The following is a 26,724-nucleotide window of genomic DNA, read 5'->3' as shown; positions in this document are numbered from 1 at the left end:
ATATATGATGCTTTACACAATGGTGCTATTTTCCTGCCCATCTCCCTTAACTTTCCTCAAAAGAAAATAACTTTGCAATAAATAACGGCAAAATTCTCTTCACTTGTTTTGAGATGGAAAAACTTGGGATGGTGTTTATTTTTAGTAAGAATATTTTACATTGCACTCACCTGCTCCAAATAGTTCTTTGTGGACCTCTAATACCACAGCAACACCAATGTTATCTTTTGTCATCACTCTGTTCAGCATAGCTTCGGATCCATCTGAATTAGCCATCGCCACTTGGTTAAATTCCACTGTATGCTTCTGCACCAATGTAAATCTAAAAGGTACATTATTATAATAATTTTAGGTACCTAGACTATCATGCTGAAAGATATTAAATGAAAGAAACATGACATGCATTGTCTCCCTTGTCATTTTCTAGCTGCAAGTGACCATGTGATACAGTTCTGGCCACTAAGACACAAGAAGTCTGATTATTGTAAAAAGTTTCTCAGAGGCCCCACCTAACAAAGACAGCATATATATCCCTTCATGCTTTTATACCTTGCCCTTTACAGCTAGTGCTCGGAGAAATAATAACCATCTTGTGACCATGAAATAAGAAGCAGGAAGGCAAAAGCCAACCTTCTAAAAATGGGGAAGCAGCTGAACCAGTTCTGGACTGCCTATTTCTGGACTTCTTGTGTGAGAAAATCACCCTTCCCTCATTTGTTTAAGCTACTGCTAGAATTTTCTGGTATTTAAAGGTGCACACAATCTCAACTAAGTTAATGAGAAAAAGATAAAAAGAATACAATCCACCTACCCTGTTTGTAGTTTTATTTCTACCACATCAAGATATTTGTCAACAAAATGCAGGGGCACACCTTTATCTCAGCTAAAGAGTAACTGATTTTTCCATCTGACTTTTACTAGCAAGTTGCAATGGGGTATAAGTATTCTGAGAAACAGATTCTGCAAGATGAAGAAATGACTCTCTCTGTGATTACAACTTCTGCACTAATAATATTTTCTTTCCTTCATTAATGCCAAATTATTAAGCATTGTAGAGTTGTAGGATTTAATAGAATTGGTTTAGTGCTGACATTTAATTGCAGTGGGATGTTGGTGAAGTCATTTAACCTTTTTCAGTCTAATTTTATTAATTTGTGAAATATTTATAAGTAATCAAAACCTACTAAATACATTACTTGCACTAGGTGTTCAGTGGAGAGAAGACATATTTAGTCTTGTAACAGATCCCCTCCTCACTTTCCTTCAAGCTTTGAAAACAGAAGCTAGTTTCTGTTTCTTCAAAAATATTGACTTACTATGCCACAGGATGCTGCACTAAATGAAGCAATATTCCCTTCCCTCCTCCAATTCTGAACGTGTCAGCTGGACTGACAAGTGTAAAGGGTCAGTTTATGTGCCTATTTCTAACCCAGAGTGCTTAAAGTGACTATAGTTTCTACCCTCTAAAGAGGTAATCTATAAGCTTAAATATGACAGATGAAAGTTACTAAGGTGAAGAATGGGGTTAAGAGCATCCCAGGTAGAAAATGTGAAAGGTCCTGAGACAGCAAAAAGCACTGCAAGTTTACGTGTTAGAAAAGAATGGAAGGGTATGAAATGATGCTGAAGAGGAGAGATAAAAGTTCTAAGCCAGGACATGGTATCATTTGATTTATATTTTTTAAGATCACTTAGCTGCTCAATTAAAGAACTGATAACTGGGAAGCAGATTAGAAAGTTTGTGAGGTTATCAGAAAGAGAAATGATGGTGGCTTGAACAAAGGCAAGAGAAATCAAGAGGAGTGAGCAGTTTCAAAATGTGTCCTATAGACAGGATTGACCATTGTCCATATCAGACTTCTTCAAACAATTTTAAGCTGTGGAATACCTTTTACAGTTTCTGGTGAGATTCCCACAGATAAAACAGATAAAAGCAGCATTATGTTAGAATAAATCAACCACTGAAAACAAGCAACCTATTTTGATGAATATAAAAATTTGAAATCAGAGGACAGAGATGATATAGTTTTATATCAGTCTCAGTGTCCAATTTTTGTATTTTGTTTTGGTTACAGAGTATTATTAAAAATCCTGATTCACACAGCTATAAATGGTAAATAACTGGCCCTATACTCAGAAAAAAGAAGCAGGCATGAAGAAATTTGATTCAGAGGTCTGCACCAAAAACAAGTTAACTAAGCAGTACTTTATGAACACGTTAATGATTTCCAAAATGTTAAAACTTGTATTTGAAACATGTGAGTGAACATGTTATTTTCAAACTACAGTTCAATTATTCACATTTAATTTTTGAGATATCTTCTAAATATTCACAGAACTTCTATGGTATACTTACAGGAACCTAGGATTCTGTACAAAAGTCTTAAAAATCCTGTTAATTATAATATTTTTATAACTGGAATAATTTTACTTCTACCAAAGCTAGGTCATTCTTTGGGGCGTAGGGGCAGGGGAGCATAGGACTCTAATTAAAAGAAATATCTTAACTAAAATTTGCTTTCCTGTATTCTTCTCCCATTTTTTCCATTAAAACTAGATCTAGATCTTTTCAAGAATATACATTAAATCTAATTTCTCTTCCAAATGACACCACTTTAAATATCTGACAATAGATGTCTATGCTCTCCCACCCTCCATGTCTTCTCCGGAAAAGAAACGATCAGTTACACTTACATGATGTGTGATGTTGTTCATCTGAACAATTTGTTTAAATTTGCTCAACAAATTTAAATTGAACTGACAACTGGGTCTGTCTTTTTGAAAAGTTCATTTGAACAACTCAAGTTTACCCAAAGGTGCAGTACCTATAACTGGGCATAAATGAACTACAGCTTTCTTCATTTTTTAACTGTATTTTCGTTAATAAAGACTAAAACTTCACTTTGGGGAAAGCCATACTGTAAGCCAAACAGGAACTAACATATATCTGAAATGTTTTGATCTTTTTGCTCTTAAACCAGGTCTTGTCAGTCCTGCATTTATAGGTACTTCAAAACAAAAACGTGGAAAAAATGATACATTAAATATGTTTATTGTAGAGATATGAGAACAAAGAAAACTAAGTCACTTATAACCCAATACCTCCATTTAAAAGTTAATATATTTCCCCAGACTTTTCTCTACACACATACACACACATATTTTTATGCAATTAGAACAATACTATTCTATCAGGGACATTTCCTATAACATTTAATATTCTTCCAAATCAATTTTGATGACTGGATTATAGTCCACTCTACAGATTCACCATAATTTATTTAACCTGTGTTGGACATTTAAGTTACTTCTTACATATTTTAACTAATGCCGTAATGAACATTGCTACATATATTTTTCTGTGGTCTCAGCTGATTCTTGTCCCTCCCTCTTTTTATTCCTTCCATTAATAATCTAAGAGCAGCAATCTTTACCTCAGTTAAGTATCACTTCATGAACTTCTGCTCATTAGTTCACCTATTCGGATATTAAGTGCTCTGAAACTTCATCCTATTTAATTTTTAATTTTTTACAGATATGTTAAGATAGATGCACAAATTTACAGGATATAATTCTATTTTTCTATTGGATCTAATTCTATTTTTCTAATAGATTAAATATCCCTGCCAGCTTTTGGACATTTATAAATGTTATGAGCATGCATTCTCTTCTCTCAAAATAATTAAATTTCTCAATAGGACAGAATAATAAAAAAAATAATGAAAGCTACCATTATTGAGGATCTATCCAGTCTCAAGATTTGTGTTAAGTACTTCATATATGTTAGTCCTAAAATTTGCACATGGAGATATACTGCTCAGATTCCTCATCAGGGATTGCTTCAGTTGCAGAAAGCTGCCTACTCATGGTCACATACTTCTAGGAGCACCACCATCCAATTAGAAATCAAAAGCAAAAGTTAAAAGTCCAGGGATGTGGGCCCCTTGTGGTTTAACTCTCACAGGCCATATAAGCTCTAAAGCTCCCTGTTGAGTCACCTGAGGCAGTCAGGCCTGCAACACTTCACTTTTCTCCGTATGTCCAATTCTGCTTCCTCCCCTTTCCACAGGTGTTGATTTCTAATAAACTCCTGAACACCAAACTATCTCCGAGACTTCTTTCGGTTATCTCCGAGAACCCACATTGCAGCAGGAGGTATTACTACTGCCATTACAAAGATGAAGAAAACTGAGGCTGGGCAAGTCTGTCTTTTTGAAAAGTTTGATAGTTCATCCATCCCCCAAATCCTAGAATTTTTTTCTCTACTCCAATATTTATAACAGATTACCTTTGCCAGTTCTCTAACCACACTTCTGTAAGATCTTTAATACCATAAGATATAATTATCTTCATTTGAAAACCTAACTAGTTAGTGCAGTTTAGTGACTCTCTTGGCTTACCAATCTCACCGTCTTGGTTTGCCATTCTCCTCTTTACCTGGTCTTAGTGTTTCTACTTTGAGGAAAATTCTTCTCAATAGAAATCATGAAAGCAAAACATAAATTGTATAGAGCTGTTTTTTGTTGATCATCAATTACTGATTATACAGTCTGCAGTGGGTCCATTCCTTCCTTGTTATTTACAGTGCATAATGTTAGTTAAAATATCCTCCTCACTGCCTTAGCACTTTCACCCAGCCTTTTCTTTTTCTTAAGTTTCTTGGTAATGATCATAGGTTCATTAAACTTTTTTAAAAATGCATGATTAGTTATTGATCTTTCTTCATTTAAATAACAATTCTTTAAACATAAATCTTGAGCAACCACTGGGTTATCAGATGCTTGCAACTATCCTTCCAACTTTATTTCTCATTGGTATATACTGCCATACTTTTGACTTTTAAAACTTCTCAATCTTTTAAAGGTATCTTCTTTTTACTGCCGTGGTTTCAAAAGTCCAGAAAAGCAAAACTAGTCTTCCTAAACAGGATGCATATGTCATTATAACTAACACTCCCTTCCACTGCCACTGAGAAACTCTAGAGCACACATTCTCACTCAAGTTTTATCACTTCAGCTTCACCAAGGGTTGAAAAACCAAAGAGAGAGTTGAAAACTAGTTGAACCAAATAAAGTTCCTTCTTTCTAGTAAATAAGAGTGTTGATATGTTTCTTGAACTTTAAGACTTTCTCAGATATTCTGTTTTTAAAAGAATGAGATTTCTAGCATTAGTGCTGATGGCTGTAATCTACAATTTATCTTATTTCCTTGTTTATAACTGTAATAAATTTACAATATAGTAAGATATAATTACCCATATTCTATCCCTACTACCTTAACAATGCTACTTCTTGCATTCCCTTCCCATGAAAACCAAATGCACTCTATTCTGCATCTACTTTCTGTTTCACAGATTTCCATACAGGTAACATTTTGAAATATAGAGGTTTTCTGCCATTCTTTCTATTATTAGATGTTTCTTCTCAATTAGACATATTGGTTTATAGTTACTTTCCAATCATTGTTCCAAGCCATACAGCCTTGGTAATACGGAAAATCTTAAACTTGTCTCTTTCGATACATTAGTTTACTATTCATACTCTGTGACTGGTATACAGATGCTAAAAGCATTATTCCTGATGATATTTTATTCTAAGAATTCTTCTGTATATTCACATTTTTGAAAAAAAAAAACTAGACGAAAGGTCAAATGGATAAAAGAACATATATTAATATAATAAAGACTGCTATGACCAAAAAATCCCCTTATATGATTTGAGAATTATTATTAGGTTGGATGTTTCATGTGCAAAAAGAACGCGTCCAGAGCAGTCCTTCAAATAAAGACATAACTCAATTTCTTACCAACTTGTAGTCTAAAAATAACTTTGTGGGCTCTGATGTAATTAATTAATGCTAGAGAGAGGACAGTGACTGCCAACTATGAGAAACTAAAGCAATCTATAGGATTTAAGTAATATTCCATCCCTGAATTCATTTACAAGTAAAAAGGGGCAATGTAATACACAGTCAAGACAATAGTATAATCACACAAAGTTAACTCTGACCCTTTCTGGATCACATCCCAACACTGTTAAAACCAAACCAAATAGAAGTTCTTACTATATTCAGTATAAAATGATATAAAATGTGTTCTTGGTCCCTTTAAGTAATCATGGGAGTGCCAGAAGGTAACTAATTGGAAAAGGTAAGCTGAGAGACCAGGTTAAATAAGGAAGTAGATAAATAACATCCTATATTTGTACCGTTCTTTTTTTTTTTTTTTTTTTTTTTTTTTTTGAGATGGAGTCTTGCTCTGTCACCCAGGCTGGAGTGCAACGGCACGATCTTGGCTCACTGCAACCTCTGCCTCCCGGGTTCAAGCAATTCTCTGCCTCAGCCTCCTGAGTAGCTGGGATTACAGGCGCCCACCACCAAGCCCAGCTAATTTTTCTATTTTTAGTAGAGACAGGTTTTCACCATCTTGGCCAGGCTGGACTTAACTCCTGACCTTGTGATCTACCCGCCTCAGACTCCCAAAGTGCTGCCATTATAGGGGTGAAACACCACGCCCAGACTGTACAGCTCTTTTAACCACCGAAAGTGCATCCACATTCATTATTTTAACCCCATAAGAAACCTCTGAAGTGGAACAGTTATTATCTATATTCGAAAGGTACAGAAACTGTAGTACAAAGTCGTAATGTTATGATCCAGGTTGAATAGAAATTACCAGAAGAGTACAGATCAAAATCTCATTTTCAAAAAAAATCCTACGTACAAATTCTAAATGCAACAACCACCTATGACACAGGAAATTAATAACTGAGAGACCAGTGAGATGGGAGTATCACAACAGTAATGATACTGTACCATTTTGGAATGATACTATGACCTCTGAAAACCCTCCTTCCAAGCACAGAACTACCTGTGATAATAGAAGAAAAAAAGCAAGGATTTGGCCTTACCTGGTACCTCTGAGAATGGAAGCAGGTTAGGAAGTACAGCAAGAACTAAGTGCCATGACAACCTAAGTTCCCAATCCTATGATAAGAGATTGCCTCTTCACAGTGCAATGATCACACTGTTCTAAATTGCTGTTTTCATCTTTCCCTTTCTCATTGACTTGAAATAAAGCATGATAAGGAGGTCAGAACTGCTAATCTCAGGAACAGCAAGTCTAACATACAGGTCTGCTTTCATCTTCATTTTTTCTCCCACTATTAAGTTGTGTATCTGGCTCCAAGACCCAATTCTACTTAATGGTTAAGTCTATAGGACAAAACATGGCAAAAAGAAATTTAAATTATGCGTCTAAAGCATGTATCTACGGCCAGGCGCAGTTGCTCACGCCTGTAATCCCAGCATTTTGGGCGGCCGAGGAGGGCAGATCACCTGAGGTCGGGAGTTTGAGACCAGCCTGACCAACATGGAGAAACCCTGTCTCTACTAAAAATACAAAATTAGTCAGGCATGGTGGAGCATGCCTGTAATCCCAGCTACTCAGGAGGCTAAGGCAGGAGAATTGCTTGAACCTGGGAGGCGGAGGTTGCAGTGGGCCAAGATCACGCCACTGCACTCCAGCCTGGGCAACAAGAGTGAAACTCCGTCTCAAAAAAAAAAAAAAAATGTATTTACAACTCAGTTTCTACATATACATTATATACATATAAGAAACATATGCATATGTATGAATGTATTTTATAAAATGCTTTGGAACGTAAATAATACTTGTTAAAAGACAAAGCAAAAGCTGAGATCTGGTATTTTATCACTCAAAGTTCTATTTTCTAGTATCTCTATGCATCTAACTCCCAAAAAATGATGTTCATAATGATGACCAAACAGGTGCTGCCAAATCCTGAAGTAGATTCTGAATCCCCCAAAACTAAACTAGAATAATGTGATTTAAAGAATAGTGTATTATATTCTAATTATCTGAATATTGGTAACTTGTGTCCTAGCCTTAACTAAACAATACTCTATCCTTTCATCATGATGCATTAGAGATTTTTATTATAGTATTTTGCTATAAATGGCAATTATGATAGTTTCCATTTATTGTTGCGTATTCTGTACCAGTTTTTCATGTATGATTAAACAGTCATCAGTGAAGATGAGGAATTATCAGATACTCTGATTACAGAAGAAAGAGACTGAGAGTAAGTACAGTGTCGACTACTCTTCCACAGTTATCTTTGTTAGTTTTGTAACCTCTACAAAAATGATCTTACAAGATAAGAATATACAAATGAAGAAACAGGTCCAGAAATGGTAAGTCTTTCAACATTATATAGCTAAATAAATAGAAGAAGCACCTGGCTTCAAAACTCACAGTCTTTTTTTGCCCTATATTTCCAATCTAAAGAAAGAATAAAGGCAGGGTAGAATACTTCAAATTCCAAATAGTTGGCACTGAATAGTCAGCTAAGACATGGATAAATATCTGGTACTGGGACAGAAGGTGGTTTTGTTCTACCTATAGGAGGTATATAGTCCTGTCATTCCAGGAAAGAAGTTGAAAAGAGGTACAATATACTGATGTATCACACTCAGTCTGTTGCCAGATCCATGTTACTATTCAGGAAAAAAGAGTTGAGGAAGAAAAGAAAAACAGGTGACACATCTAAGTACTTCCTATGTGCTCATTACTTAACTAGTTCACAGCATTTTTAATAATTCAAGAATCAATTTGCAAATACCCAGATAACAGTTCTAACTGTAATTTCAAAGCCTTAACTACTTCTAGTAAATTGTTAAGGAATTTTAGATTTTTCCTCTCAAAACTGTGAGAGTAATAATAAAAATCTTCCATATTATCTTGAAAGAAACTATAGCAAATAGAAAAAGAGCCTGATGTTAGATGTCTCAAGTTTACTGGTGCATTTTTTTTTTAAGCTATGGTGTTTCAAGGGGATTTGTGTATGAACATAGGTAACAAATATCGTCAGGCACGGTGGCTTATGTCTGTAATCCCAGCACTGTGGGAGGCTGAGGCGGGTGGATTGCTTGGACCCAGGAGTTCAAAACCAGCCTAGGGCAACACAGCAAGACCCCATCTCTACAAAAAATACAAAAATTAGTTAGGTGTGGTGGCATGCACGTGTAGTCTCAGCTACTCAGGGTGCTGAGGTGACAGAATCACCTGAGCCTGGGGAGGTTGAGGCTGCAGTGAGCCATGATCGCCACTGCACTCCAGCCTGGGTGACAGAGTAAGACTCTGAGACCCTGTCTAAAAACAAAAACAAATGTCAAATTCAGGGCAATTTTTCTAAATGAGGTAATCTTATAAGAGGTATTAGTGATATCAAAAGCTCAAACAAGAAGGCTAAAGATTCAGTTTATTACAGTAGTTAAAAGCATGGACTATGAAATCAGACTACTGTGTAACTTGAACTAGTTATTGAACTTGTCTGTACCTTGGTTTCCTCATCCTTAAAAACAAGGAAATAGCTGTATAGCTGCCTGTAAGAGTTGCTTTAAAATTTGAACAAGACAACTAATATAAACAATTCGAAAAGGCTGACAGATGGTAAACACTCTGGAAGTACGGTCATATACCATATAACAAGATTTCAGTCAACAAGGGACTACATGCCGATGGTAGTCCCACAAGACTATAATGGAGCTGAAAAATTCCTATCACCCAGTGATGATGTAGCTGTCTTAACATCACAGCACAATACATTACCTTTTTTACGTCTAGATATGTTTAGACTCAAATGCCATTGTGTTACAATTGTCTATTTACTACAGTAACATGCTGTACAGGTTTCTAGCCTGGGAACAACAGGCTATACCTTATAGCCTAGGTGTATAGTGCTGTACCATCTAGGTTTGTGTAAGTGCACTTCATGATGTTCCCACAACAACAAAATCACCTAATGATGCATTTCTCAGAACATATTCCAGTAGTTAAGAAATACGTAGTTTTAATAGAATTATTCTAAAATGCATAAAAAATTACCAAACCATTAGAAGAATTTAGTATATTCTGACCTCAAATACTACAAGGCTTTGTACTAATTATTAACCAAAATAAGAATATCTCTACTACAAATTCATGGAAAAGACAGGAAAGTAGGCATAGATAAATGGGAAGTGGACCAAATATCTTTCAAATTCATTGAATTTGTTTACTTAAAATAGCATGTCATGCTGGTAATATGCTTGGATCAATAAAAACAGATTGGCTTTGATAAAATAGATGTAAAATGGGGAAATACTGGAAAACAGCTGTAAGCATGTATATGCTTATCCTGTAAGATGATTTCCTAACGTATGAAATCGAAACTATTAATCATGGGATTCAACCTCTATCAGATGTCACGTTTCATTTTCCATTGCCCTGTCTCAGTCAACCCTTTTAACTCTCTACCTCCATATGCTCTGTGCCTGCCTCTCTTATCTACCCAGGCAGATCTCTATCTTATATTACACCATATGATATTGCAATTGTCTTATATGCCTAGTTTTTCCTACTGGATTTGAGCTTTCAGTGAGATTAGGAACTATGTCTTGACTATCTTTGTGTCTGTTGTGTCTAGCACAGGACTTATCACAAAGCAAATGCTCAGTATACATTTAGTGAATAAATGATTTTAAAATGAATGATTCTCAAAAATCAATTATTAAAAAAAAAAATCACAGAAAAGAAACCCAGATCACTTATGGCCAACCTTAAAAGGTATCACTTTCTTTTTTTACACAAAAACTAATACTTTACTTCATGAAAATATGTTCTGAAATACGAGACCATTCAAGTCTGTATCTCTTAAAATGTTCAGTGTTATTTGGTAATAAAAGCATAAGGAATAATACAATAAATATCCTTATTTCGAATACACAGCCTGAGAAATGAAACATTAACAACAGTTTTAAGTTGCATAATACTTGTTTTCTAGCTTTCTGTTGATTTTATAGGGTGAAACCAAAGACAATTTTAAAGTGTAAGCATTTAAATAAATAAAAGTACACCATTGTGCTTTGTTTCCTTAACTTACTTTTCTGTTTTGAAGAATATTGCACAACCATCTACATGCTTTCTCTCCTGCTCAGACATGATTTTGGCACGTGACTTTGGAGAAAAAAATCCATCATATCCACGCTCCTTCAATGCTGGCAGAAAGAGAGTGAAGTATTGCTCTGTTTCCACTTCCTGAGATGAAAGAAAAGTTATCATCTATATGACAGAGGGAAAATGCTGATTAAGATATTAAAATGTTCAGCATTATGAGTAAGATGTAACTTAGTAAAAATAATTCACATAGCAAATATTATCTTACTATCTTACCTGATTGCTAGCAGCTGCTACTTGACAATGGCAGCTTTTTAAACATGAAAGAATCAGAAAGGTGACATGATTTTCTCATGCTCACACAGATAGTAACAGGAGTAGGACTACATCCCAAGGTCTCTTGATTCCCAATTTACAGTTCACTACATTATACTTTACTTCCTCAAGACTGGCAACTAAACAAAGCAAGTTGGGTATATGATAGATTCTGTGATAGGGAATAGTAATTTATATATAAAAAGGTAATTTAAAAACTTGCATATCCTTCTGAACTATGGTGGAAAGAAATGATACCCAAGAGTGAGAAACGTAAAATCTATCCACAAAAAATTCTACTTTAAGAAATTTTTAAGTACCTAAATCGCAATCATCCAATGGCCTCTATTAATTTGATAATTATTAGTCTATTTTATTCTTTGACTCATAAAATATTTTAACAGGTCTTTCTAAATGAAATAAATATGAAGTTAATTTATGTATGCAGATGTTTCTAACAGCATGAGTTTATGACAGCAAAAACCCATAAACAACTAAATGTGTCCAATGGTATGGGAAAAGCTACATCAATATACGTTCATATAATTAATGAGTTTTGAAGAATTTTAGTAACACGGAAAATCCATTAAGTACAATAAATAAGAAACAAAATGTATCTGTAAATATATTTTACTTAATGTGTAGAAGAAAAATACTCCAGAAGTTTTAACACAACTATCTTATGACATGAAATTAGGTATTTCCCTCCATCATGCTTTATATTTTTTCAAAATTTTCAACTTCTCTAGAATGATCTCTTTTTAATACAGTATAGTATTATAGCATTGCTTTTATAGTAAGACAATTTTCTTAAATTATGTTCTATCCTTCAAACTGCTATATTTAGGAGGGTGTGAGGCTGTTATCACTACAAATACTAAACCAAGAAGTAGACAAGAAACTACAATAGCCTGATTTTGTTTGCCTCCTCCTCTCCCCAATTCTCTGTTAGTCTCAGTATTTAGAAGAAATTTTATTTTAATTTTAAAAGATTTTTACTTTTTTCCCAAGCAACCTAAAAATAAATTATCAAGCTACTCTGTTACATAAAAAATTTTTTAATAATTTTTCCTCTCAGGCTATGATGAAAAGAATGTGTGAAATTGTAACACACAACTCTTTTTTTTTTGAGACAGAATCTCGCTCTGCCATCCAGGCTGGAGTGCAGTGGTGCAATCTCTGATCACTGCAACCTCTGCTTCCTGGGTTCAAGCGATTCTCATGCCTCAGGCTCCCAAGTAGTTGGGATGACAGGTGCACGCCACCTTGCCTGGCTAATTTTTGCATTTTTAGTAGATATGGGGTTTCACCACGCTGGCCAGGCTGGTCTCAAACTCCTGACCCCAAGGGATCCACCCGCCTCGGCCTCCCAGAGTACTGGGACTATAGGCGTGAGCCACCATGCCCGGCCTGTAACACACAACATTTTTAAACACCTTTAAGAAACAGTAAGTTTCTGAGTTGATGAATATGTTAATTAGCCTCATTTGATCATTTAAAAAAATATATATGTATCAAAACATCACAATGTACCCCATAAACATATACAATTATTTGTCAATTAAAAATTTTTAAACCTTTAAGCACTTAATATGTTTTGAAAGTTGCTAAGAAAAAAGTTACTAAAAACTATTCAAACATCTTTTTGGCTAATCATTAGCTAAATTTTGAAGCAACAGAACACATTTCATGAAAAGATGCTGCTTCTTCAGTAAAGTTCAATTAATAAAGTGCTATAAAACAGAAGAATCTAAATTTTAGAGATGGTTTATAAAGTAAGGTAAGGCAAATACGCATGATTTATAGTACAATATATTAAAATATGTCTGTTTAAGGAATAACTGTGGGCAAGCTTTTTTTTTTTTAAAAAACAGACTCCAATACAAGGTAAATTTATATTCCTAAAAGACTGGCCATCTTCTGTGGTTTTCTCTTTCAGCAATACCAATGATCATGAGGTGAATATTAACATGAACGGTAAGATTATTTCCACTTAAGAAAATAGTAAATAAATATAAGTAGGTGGTTGTATTCAGTCAGCAAAATAGTTTCACTATGGAAATGTCTTAAATGCTTATTTAAATTGTCCATTATTTTTAAGAGGAGAGAAAACAATTCTTTTTGAGCTTTGGCTCTAAACACAGGATCTCTCCCAGTGGTCAGATCTTCTCTTATGTTTAAGTTCACCTTTTAAGTTAAAGACAGTTTAATTTCTATGGTGTTACCTGAAGACTAATGATATCTGCGTCACAGTTAACAATTTCTTCCATAATTCCCTTTTTCCTGTATTCCCAGTTTAATGCCCAGGATGGGCAATAGCCATATAGCTGCCGGGTAGCGTATTTATCACATAACACATTGTAACACATAACCGTGAATGATGCTAAGAAGTGGGAGAAAAAACAACAGACAAATGGGAGAAAATTAGGCAACTTTTTCTAAAGCAATATCATGTGTACACCTGCACAAGCACACACACATACGCCACATATCATCATTGTAAAATGCCTAGGCAAGATAAAGATTGCTAATCTACTAAAACATCATTGGAGTCTATCATACAAAATTTATTTTATTAAGTCTAGAATTAGACTAACAGCTCATATTTGAGAGTTTTAAGGAAATTTATTTTAATAAAAAATTTAAATTTTAAATCTGCTAATTTTTTGCTTATAACTTTGAGAAAAGCTTCTTTAAATGAGTGGAACAAAAGTAAACTGTAGTTGCATTTTAATTAAAGAACTCTAATCTCATTACCTCTTATTAACAAAATATCTAAGTATTTTTTGTGCCTCCTACTGCTATCATTACTTTGAAGCAGAAGAGTATGGGCTAACAAAATTTAGTTGTAAGAGAATCATTTTTGTCAATCAAATGTTCATTTCTGAAATAAAATGCTCATTTTTAAATGTCCTTTAACTATAAAAAGACTGTGAGCAAACTAATAGTAGAAGATGGTTTGCACCCTTGCTACTCAAAACTGTGCTGTGAAGACCAGCAGCATCAGTAATCAATCACCTGGGAATTTAGAAATGCAGAATCTGTGGCCCCATGAACACCTCTTTTGGACAGGATGTGCAATTTAACAAAATCTCCAGGTGATTCATATGCACTTGCATGTTAAAGTCTGAAAAGCCCTGATTTTTATCAGTAATTCTCCATCTTGGCTGCCTAGTAGAATCACTTTGTAGAGCTTATAAAGAAAATGCTGAAGTAAGGGTCTGACTCCAGACTAATTAAGTCGAAATATTAAGAGTCTAGCTATTCGTATTTTTAAAAAGGATCCCAGCATCCCAGGTGATTATAATGAACAGACATGGTTGAGAATCACTTATTTAAATAAGACGTGAGGAATTCAAAGTGAAGTGACACTTGATTGAAGTTGGTTCTGTTTCAGATGATGGAAAAGGTATTAAGAGAAACTCAGTTCAGTCCCCTGGGGGGTCTGACTGGTGACCATTTTGTACACTGGGAGCTAAATTTCAATTTGAGTTGACTTGTACTTTCTGAGTATTTATCTTGGAAATGACCCAGCATCATTTTCAAGCCACTACACTGTGAAGTAAGCACCCTGAATTTACCTTACTATGCTTCTCAGTATTTGAAATGTCATTTGGAAGTAAGGCGAAAGAGGCAGACTGCCATTTGCTTCATTCAGTTTTTTCCTAAGACTTTGTAAACTGAGATTTCATTAAAAAGATCAGAGATTGCAATTTTTATAATATAGCCAAAACTCTTTATATCCCTGCCAGTGCCTGAGAATGAATCAGCAATTTTTAAACAGAAGTAAAAACTACCTAAGTGTTATTACCACTCATCTCTTATACTCTGTTTCTATCTGGGACCTTTTTCATTATCTAGGCTTGATTTCCATATAGTTTATCATGTTTTTAAGCAATAAATCACCCTTAGCCACCACAAAGTATTATACACATCCCTCTATGCATCAGAAGTAAAATGCATTTTTAACAGTAACTTTTTTTCAGCACTCAGATCCTACTCAGAGAAGCACCATACCTCACAAGAAAAGTCCACACTAGTTTTTCAATAAAGAAAACCCAAGAACAGATTACTTTGAGAATTTAGCAATTAATGAAAATTTGTTTCTATTGTTCCTTTTCTTAATGGAAATGTAGCTGTGCAATATTAGAAAATCTTTTCTTCAAGATTATGTTCACTCATAGTCAAAAGGGATTACTATGAAGAATTAGAAAATGGTGTTTTTAACATCAGAAGGGAATAATTAATTATACACTAGGAAAGGCCAAGTATAAAATAAATCTATCTAGCTTTAAGTTTTGTAGAAAACCTTAGGTACTCCTTTCACTTAAACACCAACATGCAACCTGATAGTAAAAATGTTATTCATAACACTGACACAATGCCTCTTAAAACAAGCTGATATTGCAGCTCTAGAGTGGGTTGGTTTTAAAATTATTACCTCTGAAAGACACAAAAATGTACTGCATATTATAATATTTTGTAGTGTTATTAAATGCAAATAGAACCATGAAGAGGCTATATATCCCACATTTCCAAATACTAAAAAAAAAAAGACTTGTTCTGAATCCTCTTAACTTAAAAAAAGCCCAAAACTCACAAACAAAAGGCCTTTATATTGCTCAAAATATATATAAAGTCTAATTGTGATTTACCCTTTAACAATTAATTATCTCTTTTTTTGAGACAGGGTCTTGCTCTGTCTCCTAGGCTGGAGTGCAATGGCAAAATCTTGGCTCACTGTATGTAAACTCCGCATCCCAGGTTCAAGCGATTCTCGTGCCTCAGCCTCCTGAGTAGCTGGGATTACAGGAGTGTGCTACCACGACCTGGCTAATTTTTGTGTTTTTAGTAGAGATGGGGTTTCACCATGCTGGCCAAGCTAATCTTGAACTCCTGGCCTCAACAGATCTGCCCGCCTTGGCCTCCCAATGTGCTGGGATTACAGGCATGAGCCACAGTGCCCAGCCAAAATGTATTAATGTAGTACTATTCTGTGACTGGTTTAATCTTCATATCCAAACACTTAGAATTTTCATTTAATTTTAAAATGAAATTAGATATCATGAAAATTATTACTCTTGTGATAAAAAAAAGACATTTCGAAAAACGGTAATTCATAACTTATTTTAAGTAGAATTCCCATGCCTAAAATATCAAATATGAAGAAGCTTTATAAATGTCAAACCATTATTGGTCCCTGCAAACAGATAAAGGCTTATGTTTTCTACATTACTTCAGTTCTAGAAATGCTAGATTATATCCTTATATTGCTCAAATACTATGTACTACTTCTACACCCCTGGGCTGGTATTATACTTTGTTGCCAGTATAGTAAATATATGTCTAGTCTACATTATTCTTCCATAAATGTTATCTATCTCTCAAGAAAGATCAAGTACTTCTCAGTAGTTTAAAATTTTTCACAAGAAATATCATTGTTCTCATTTTTCTTAAATCACCCAATACTCTCTATGAAGATGCCATTTGGAAAGCTGTATTATAGAAATAATTTTAAAACCAAGGGCTGCATTACTTAAATCTTAAATCACCCAATACTCTCTATGAAGATGCTATTTGGAAAGCTGTATTACAGAAATAATTTTAAAACCAAGGGCTGCATTACTGTGAAAGATATAAGACACCTATTGACAGGTCTATCTTAATGTGGACTTTTTAAAAGTCTATCCATCAGTATTTTTAAATGCATCTACCCATGAAAGGTAAAAATGAAGTCTTATTTATTACAGATCATGAAGCCCAAATAACATTTTAAGAATTTCTGAAAAAAAAGGAAGAATGAGAAAAACTATTTACCTGACGGCAGAATTTGGTCTCGTTCTTTTAATGTAATCCATGGCCTCGGAGGAAGCTGCTCTGGATGAACTGAAAAAAATTTTGTAAACATAGGTTAATTTCATGTGTTTCTGAAATCTGAAATGTGTTTATAATGTCAAAAACACTTCTGTTTTCTATTCTGCTGTAACGGCCTGCAAACTGACTTAATCTAATGCTGAAATTTAATGAAGATTAAGGAGCCAAAGGAAATTTCAGAAAAGCTATGCAGAGAACACAGAACTAATACAAGAAAATAACATTAGGAAATTCATTAATGGCATTTTCACTTACATGGTATTTACGAAAAGTACCTATTTAAAACCCTATGTAAAATCTTAAGTTTCTAATTATATATGTAAATTGTATTGACTTAGCCTTGTGGGAAATCAAAGCCATCTGAAATTCCAACCCTGATGAATTAAAATACTCAAACATCTTTAAAACAGAAAAAAGTACATATGGATGAATTAAAGTTAGTGAATTTTCTAGTGGGGCCTTCATTTTCTGATTTTACTCTTTTATAATGTCAACACAAAACAAGAGATAAGGATAGAACCACATTATGCAGAAAAAAGGTAGGCACTTGTTAGACATTAATTGCTCAGATATGGTTATCAATACTATGGAACTAAATGCTACCTAACTACCAGATGAGTTAAGATTTAACTACCCCCTTTTCTTTTCCTTTCAAAATCTTTGAAATTACAGGACAACTTGATTCAAGTTTGCAGATTTGCCCATGGCATTAATGGCTGAGAAATGTATTCCCTTAAAACAACACTCCATCTTTATCTAGCCACAGAAATTTTGACCAAAGTAGCCCAGATCTTTAAAACTGTCACTTTATTAACAGTTTTGGTGTTCTGAAAGTCTACCTATATGATACTCTGTTTTAGCAGCCATACTTTTCACAGAGTAGAATGAACTCTATTTCATATATTCCATATCTTGCCAGGAAAGAAAAGAAGGTTATAAGATGACAGACAAATCATCCAGCTTGTTCAACATACTGAATCCCAGAAAACAATCTTCTGGCTATGTGAGTGCCATGGCAGAGTCACAGCAAGTGTCTCAAAAATGAAAAATCTAATATAGAAACAGAAAGAGTAAACAAAAAAATTTCTAGCTATTGGGATCCTTAATTAGCAAAATCTACCTAAGCTGGCTTGCTTAAAAATTCAGAAATCCGGCCGGGCGCGGTGGCTCATGCCTGTAATCCCAGCACTTTGGGAGGCCGAGGCGGGCGGATCACGAGGTCAGGAGATCGAGACCATCCTGGCTAACACGGTGAAACCCCGTCTCTACTAAAAATACAAAAAATTAGCCGGGCGTGGTAGCGGGCGCCTGTAGTCCCAGTTACTCGGGAGGCTGAGGCAGGAGAATGGCGTGAACCCGGGAGGCGGAGCTTGCAGTGAGCCGAGATCGCGCCACTGCACTCCAGCCTGGGCGACAGAGTGAGACTCCGTCTCAAAAAAAAAAAAAAAAAAATTCAGAAATCCAGAAACTTCTAAAATAAAACAGGTAATATAATATCAACATTTTGGTGCTTCCAAATCTTAACTAGTGTATCACAATGTAGCAGTTTAAGTATAATGCAATCAACAATATCCAAAGAGCCAAAAACATAATATGAGCGAATACTCTATCTCACTACTAACCAGCAAAATTAAAAAAGATGAGATGGCATATTTGTTACCCAAGTTCACGCAAAATTTTTAAGTTCAATAACATCCAGGACTTGTGATGGCGATAAACAGCATGTACAGCTGGTAGGAATATAAATTAGTACAGCTATCTTGAGAACAAACTGGCATCTTTTAAAATTTAAAACACCCATGTCCCTATGACTGAGTAAAATTCTATTTCCTGGGATCAGCCCTATCTTCTTTAAGCAGGATTCAAAAAGATATCCATTACAGCATTGTTTATATTAACGAAAGCAATAGTAAATGGCTAAATAATATCCATTTTAAGAAAGTCTATGCTATAGTTTAAAAAGATAAATATGTATTCAAGTGGAAATATATCCATGGAACACTGTTGAGTAAAAAGAAGTAGAAAAAAATAGAATAACAAAATGTGATATATTTTATTTAAAAATGTTTAAACCATACACTAAAAGTTATAGTATAAAACTTCTGCTGGTATAATTTTTGTATGTAAATGCCTACCAGAAAGTAAAAGGATATACACCCAACTCACAAGTATGATTACCTGCATGGAAGGGACTGTGATTAAAAGTAATGATTAAAAGAAATTTTAATCATAACAGGAATTTTAACGTTTTTTTACAAAAGGATAATATATTCATGTGAGACATGCATTTAAAGTCAGTTTGTTTTTTTTTTTTGAGACAGAGTCTTGCTCTGTCACCCAGGCTGGAGTGCAGTGGCGCCATCTCAGCTCACTGCAAGTTCCACCTCCCGGGTTCACGCCATTCTCCTGCCTCAGCCTCCCGAGTAGCTGGGACTACAGGCTCCCACCACCATACCCAGCTAATTTTTTTTGTATTTTCAGTAGAGACGTGGTTTCACCATGTTAGCTAGGATGGTCTCGATCTCCTGATCTTGTGATCCGCCTGCCCCAGCCTCCCAAAGTGCTGGGATTACAGGCGTGAGCCACTGCACCTGGCCTAAAGTCAGGTTTTTTAAAGATGAAACTACATGGCCAATGATATCACCAATGATATGACAAAACAAAGAAATAAAGAGTTATATGGGCTACTATCACATACAATAAATAAATATATTGGTGACCCAATCTTCAACAGAGCTCAAGAGAGCCAACCTTCCTCCCCACACCTAACACTGACTGGCAGCACTAGGCCTGATCTGCCTACAGTGCAGGTGTCAGCTGAACCTGAAGAGACAAACCAAATCTACATGTTAAACCTAAACAGGGTAACTGTCTGCTGAAATCACAGATTTAAAAAGCATCAGAAGTCTCCTAACATAATATCCAAAATGTCCAGGGTACAAATAAAAAGCACTGGTCATACCAAGAACCAGGAAAATCACAACTTAAGTGTTAAAAGACCAACAGACACCAACACTGAGCTGAATCAGATGTTGAAATATCTGACAGATTTTAGAACAGCCATCATAAAACTGCTTGAACAAGTAATTACAAATATCCCTGAAAAGAATAGAAAAATCCAGCAAATACAGAGAAATTATTATTTTAAAAGTATCAGATAGATATTATCCAACTGAAAAATACAATAACTTAAATTTTAAAAGTCATTGGAAAGGCACAATAATAAAGATGCCAAAAGATAAAAATCAGTGAACTTGAGAATGAATCAGGAGAACTTAGTCTGAAAAACAAAAAGAAAACAGACTGAAACAAATGAACAGAGCCTGAAAAAACCTGTGGAACTATAATTTTTTTAAAAAATCTAGATTAGTATTATCAGAGTTCCAGAAGGACAGGAGAAAGGATGTGGAGCTAAAAAAGTATTCTATGAGAGAACAGGTGAACATTTCCAAATTTATGTGAAAGACTTACACCTAACAAATTTAAGAAGGTGAGTAAACTTCAAATATCAAGAGCCCAAAGAAATCCATGCTAAGACAGATCGTAACTAAACTTCTGAAAACTAAAGAAAGAACCTTAAAAACATCAGACAGAAATAGCATATTACCTATAGGACATCAATTCAAATGACACTAGATTTCTTTTAAGAAACCATGAAAGCCTAAGGAAGTGGTACAATATTTTTCAAGGACTGAAAGAAAAGAACTGTCAACTGGAAATTCTGTATCCAGAAAAACTATCCTTCAGAAATCAAGGGGAAATAAAGATGTTAACAAAGGAAAACACTTCCATTGCTAGCAGACCTGCCCTTAAAAAATAGCTAAAAGAGGGCCAGATGCAGTGGATTACACCTATAATCCCAGCACCTTGGAAGGCTGAGATGGGAAGATCACTTGAGGCCAGGAGTTTAAGACCAGCCTGGCCAACATAGTGAGATCCCATCTCTACAAAAATATTAAAAAATTAGCCAGACGTGGTGACGTGAGCCTGTAGTCCCTAGCCACTTGGGAGGCTAAGATAGGAGCATCACTTCAGCCCAGGAGTTGGAGGCTGCAGTGAGCTAAGGAAACTCTCTAAATATCAAGGAAAACAGAAATGGAACACCAAAAAAGGAAAGAACAAGGAATCAGTAAAGTAAATGTGCAGCAAGATAGAAAGTTTGAATAACCATGAATATAAAACACATGAAAATACACCCTAAGTATATGTAATTGAAAAGCTGAAATAACTACAAGAAGAAAGACAAACCTACCATTTTGACATAGCTTTATTGGTAATGAATAAAACCAAAGTAATCATTAAGTACATCTAACACATTCAAACAATATAATGAACAAACAAACTAACATACAGGATACTGCATCTAATGAGAAGAGACATTCTTCTCAAGTGCATACTTAATTACAAAAATTAATCATCTGCAGAGGTAATAAATATTTTTAACATTTAAATTAATCAAGATATGTTCTCTAACCACCATGGAATTAAGCTAGGGACCTATGACAAAGAAAACTGGAAGAACTCCTCTGAAAATAAAGAAACAAGTTTCTAAATGACTCACAGGCCAAGGAAGAAATAAGGGCTATTAGAAAATATGCTGAACTGAATGATAATGAAAATAATAGAAACTAAAGCTTGTGAGATACAGCTAAAAGCCACTTTAGAGAAATATTTATACATAAATATATACATAAATATATTTGAGGAAAAAAAAGCAAGACTGGAAATTAAGGCATGTTCACCTTAAGCTAGAAAAAGAATAGCAAATGAAAGCAGAAGAAAGGAAAAAATAAAGAAATTAATAATATTGAAAACAAACATACAATAAAGAAGACCAATGAAGCTAAAAGTTGGTTCTTCTTTTCAAAGAAAATATTAATAAATGCCTGCATAATTTATCATCTGCATAAATTAATATCTGAAATGGAAAAAAGACATCACTACACAACCTATGGATATTAAGACATAAAATATTCTGAACAACTTTCGGCCCGTAAATTTGAAGATTTACATAAAATGGGCAAATTTCCAGAAAACACAACTTTCAGAAACTCATAGAAAGAGAAATGGAAATCAGAATAGTACTATAATTATTAAAGAAATTAAATCAGTAATTTAAAACTTCCTACCAGAAAAAAAAAAAAACCCAGAAAGAAAAAAAAAAATTCAACCTTAAATAAATTCTTCCAAACAACAGAAAATAAGGAAATACTTAAATAAATTTTATAAAACCAGTGTAACTTTAATATCACAACTTGACAAGGACACTGAAGAAAAAGAAGTACTGGCCAATTTCAGTCATAAACACAGATGCAAAAAATCCTATATAGGCTGGGCGCACTGGCTCACATCTGTAATCCCAACATTTTGAGAAGCCAAGGTGAGCTGATTGCTTGAGGTCAGGAGTTCGAGACCAGCCTGGCCAACATGACAAAACCCTGTTTCTACTAAAAACATAAAAATTAGCTAGGCGTGGTGGTGTGTGCCTGTAATCCCAGCTACTCAGGAGGCTGAAGCAGGAGAATCGCTTGAACCTGGGAAGTGGAGGTTGCAGTGAGTCGAGATCATGCCACTGCACTCCAGCCTGGGTGACAGAGCGTAACTCCATCTCATAAAAATAAATAAATAAATAAATAAATAAATAAATCCTAAATAAAATATTAGCAAACTGAATCTAGGGTATAAAAAGATAATAATTTATCATAATCTTGTTGGCTTTATTCTAGGAATACCAAAGGTGGTATAACATACAAAAAAACCATCAATATAATTACCATATTAAAGGATAAAAATAATCTACTCATCTTAATAAAGAAAAGCATCTGATAAAATTCAAAATCTACTCATGTTAAAAAAAAAAAACTTGCCTAGCAAACTAGGAATAGAAAAAACTTCCTTCATCTGATGAAGTTTATCTATATAAAAACTACAGTGAATATGATACTTAATCAAAAATTATGAAATTAGACAAGGATGCCCATTATCACCACTTTTAGCTAGTTAGTAAGAGCAGGTTGGCAAGAAAATTAAAAGGATTAGAAATGGAGTAATACAACTCTCATTACTTGCAGATGACATAATTGTATACATTAAAATAAAAAATGCATTAGCATTAAAAACTATTTAGCAAAGTGGTTGAATATGTTCTTTAGCAAGGCGTTTAGTAAGTGTTTAGGAAGATGACTGAATACCAAAAAATATACAAAACTCAGTTGTATTCCATTAATCGGTAACAACCATTAAGTTAGATAAATCTTTAAAATGATGATTTTTAAGCGAATTAAGAAGTTAGTATTTAGAATAAATGTAATACAATATGGGCAAGCCCACTACATAGAAACTTAAAACTACTGAGAGAAATTATAAAAAGCATAACAAATAGAAGAATAGGATCCACTGTTGTAAACATATCAATTATTTCCAAAGCCATCTATAGATTCAATATAATCCCAAATAAAATCTCTACATTTTGGAGAGGGGAGAGATTTAAAAACCTCGTTCTAAAAATTTTAATAAAAATACAAGGTAAAAGAACACAGATGCCAGAACTAGCCAAAATTCTTTAGAATAGGTCAAGGGGGAAGACTTACTCTACTGGATCTCAAGACTTTTTATAAAGCTGTCCATAATTAAACACTGTTACATTGCTATAAAGACTCATGGAAGAGAATAAAGAATCCAGAAACAGACCTACACATACATTGACACCTGATTTATGACAAAGATGACATTAAAAAACAATAGTGAAAGGACAACCTAATCAATAAATGGCTCAGTCAATATAAAATACATATGGAAAAGTCAGAAAACCTAATTCTAAACATTAGAAGTAAAAAAAAAAAAAAAAAAAAAAACCGGTTTCTAGATAATGACATAGGAGAATATATTCATGATCTTGTGGTATGAAAAAATTCTTAAAAAGGATAAAAGCGGTACCATAACAAAAAAGATCAACAAATTGGACTGGAGTACATTAAAATTTTTCTGTTTGTCAAAAGACAAATTAAGAGAACGAAAAATTTAATAATAGCATGGGAGCACATATTTGCAACATATTACCAAAAAAAAGCTTACATCTAAAACATACAAGAACTCCTTACAAATGACACACATATATGGCTGGATTGACTGGCTACATCTATAGCGACAAGAGTTTTTTTTTGTTTGTTTGTTTGTTTGTTTGTTTGTTTTTTTTTTTTTGAGACGGAGTCTCGCTCTGTCGCCCAGGCTGGAGTGCAGTGGCGCAATCTTGGGTTCAAGCGAGAGGCGAAGGTTGCAACCTTCGCCTCCCGGGTTCAAGCGATTACCCTGCCTCAACCTCCCAAGTAGCTGGGACTACAGGCACGTGCCACCACACCTGGCTGATTTTTTGTATTTTTAGTAGAGATGAGGTTTCACCATGTTAGCCAGATTGTCTCGATCTCTTGACCTCGTGATCTGCCCACTTGGCCTCCCAAAGTGCTGGGATTACAGGCGTGAGCCACCATGCCCGGCCGAGATATTTAATTTTAAAGTAAGTTAGAAACAGCATACATATGCTATGTATACAGCTTAATTAAATTGCCACATATTCCTAATTCTTTACTAAGAAGGCCTCTATAATAAATTTGCTGATTTCTATTGATCATCTTTTAGTCTTTTTAGCCATAAACTTTTCAGATAATATTACTTTAGTTTTACCTTATTATAAACCTTACTTTATGTGAAGGAGTGGGGAAGAAGGGCGTCTTATGATGAAGAGAATTTTAAAAGAATATAGCCAAAATGTCATCATGGCCACTATGCTGGAACTTATGATTTTTCTAGCTGTTTCAGAATTCTGTTATTTCAGAAAGACATCATGCTAAGAAAAATATTTGTATGCAGTAGTATCTCCATACTTTTACTCATATTTTCAGAGCTTAAGCAAAAAAAAAAAAAAGTTTTAAATCAAATACCTAATAGTCTTCTTTTTTTGTTTTTAATATATATTTTTTTGAGACAGAGTCACGCTCTGTCACCCAGGCTGGAGTGCAGTGGCACGATCTCAGCTCACTGCAGCCTCTGCTTCCCAGGTTCAAGGGATTCTCCTGTCTCAGCCTCCAGAGTAGCTTGGATTACAGGCACGCACCACCACGCCTGGCTAATTTTTGTATGTTTAGTAGAGACGTTTCACCATGGTTTCACCATGTTGGCCAGGCTGGTCTCGGAACTCCTGACCTCAGGTGATCCGCCTTCCTCGGCCACACAAAGTGCTAGGATTACAAGTGTGAGCCACCACGTCCAGCCTGGTATTCTTATAGAAGAAAACTTCCGGTACTGCTGCCATCTCAGCTCACTGCAACCTCCCTGCCCGATTCTCCTGCCTCAGCCTGCCGAGTGCCTGCGATTGCAGGCGCGCGCCGCCACGCCTGACTGGTTTTCGTATTTTTTTTTGGTGGAGACGGGGTTTCGATGTGTCGGCTGGGCTGGTCTCCAGCTCCTAACCGCGAGTGATCCGCCAGCCTCGGCCTCCCGAGGTGCCGGGATTGCAGACGGAGTCTCGTTTACTCAGTGCTCAATGGCGCCCAGGCTGGAGTGCAGTGGCGTGATCTCGGCTCGCTACAACCACCTCCCAGCCGCCTGCCTTGGCCTCCCTAAGTGCCGAGATTGCAGCCTCTGCCTGGCAGCCACCCCGTCTGGGAAGTGAGGAGCGTCTCCGCCTGACCGCCCATCGTCTGGGATGTGAGGAGCCCCTCTGCCTGGCTGCCCAGTCTGGAAAGTGAGGAGCGTCTCTGCCCGGCCGCCATCCCATCTAGGAAGTGAGAAGCGCCTCTTCCCGGCCGCCATCACATCTGGGAAGTGAGGAGCGTCTCTGCCCGGCCGCCCATCGTCTGAGATGTGGGGAGCACCTCTGCCCTGCCACCCCGTCCGGGATGTGAGGAGCGTCTCTGCCCGGCCGCCCTGTCTGAGAAGTGAGGAGACCCTCTGCCTGGCAACCGCCCCGTCTGAGAAGTGAGGAGCCCCTCCACCCGGCAGCCACCCCGTCTGAGAAGTGAGGAGCGTCCTCCCTCCTCGTCCGGGAGGGAGGTGGGGGGGTCAGCCCCCCGCCCGGCCAGCCGCCCCGTCCAGGAGGTGAGGGGCGCCTCTGCCCGGCCGCCCCTACCGGGAAGTGAGGAGCCCCTCTGCCCGGCCAGCCGCCTCGTCCGGGAGGGAGGTGGGGGGGTCAGCCCCCCGCCCGGCCAGCCGCCCCATCCGGGAGGGAGGTGGGGGGGTCAGCCTTGGGATCCTGTTGATCTGTGACCTTACCCCCAACCCTGTGCTCTCTGAAACATGTGCTGTATCCACTCAGGGTTGAATGGATTAAGGGTGGTACAAGATGTGCTTTGTTAAACAGATGCTTGAAGGCAGCATGTTCGTTAAGAGTCATCACCACTCCCTAATCTCAAGTACCCAGGGACACAAACACTGCCGAAGGCCGCAGGGTCCTCTGCCTAGGAAAACCAGAGAACTTTGTTCACTTGTTTATCTGCTGACCTTCCCTCCACTATTGTCCTGTGACCCTGCCAAATCCCCCTCTACGAGAAACACCCAAGAATGATCAATAAAAAAGAAAAAAA

General features: G+C 36.0%; 1 protein-coding gene across 4 annotated transcripts in view; it reads right to left on the bottom strand.

Annotated features, from left to right (window-relative positions):
* The window catches only part of CNOT6L (CCR4-NOT transcription complex subunit 6 like), a 108,348-nt gene that overhangs the window by 17,822 nt on the left and 63,802 nt on the right, over positions 1 to 26,724 (bottom strand). For all 4 annotated transcript variants that reach the window (XM_034958606.3, XM_034958605.3, XM_034958604.4 and 1 more), the window contains exons 6-9: positions 17,090 to 17,158; positions 13,498 to 13,655; positions 10,944 to 11,098; positions 171 to 322 (exon numbers count right to left, since the gene is read on the bottom strand). In XM_034958606.3, the coding sequence (XP_034814497.1) occupies positions 171 to 322; positions 10,944 to 11,098; positions 13,498 to 13,655; positions 17,090 to 17,158 (534 nt within the window). The remainder of the gene's footprint in view (positions 1 to 170; positions 323 to 10,943; positions 11,099 to 13,497; positions 13,656 to 17,089; positions 17,159 to 26,724) is intronic.

Source organism: Pan paniscus, chromosome 3 (genome assembly GCF_029289425.2).
Source record: "Pan paniscus chromosome 3, NHGRI_mPanPan1-v2.0_pri, whole genome shotgun sequence".
In the NCBI taxonomy this organism is placed as follows: Eukaryota; Metazoa; Chordata; class Mammalia; order Primates; family Hominidae; genus Pan; species Pan paniscus.
This window is presented reverse-complemented; position numbering and strand designations above follow the sequence as displayed.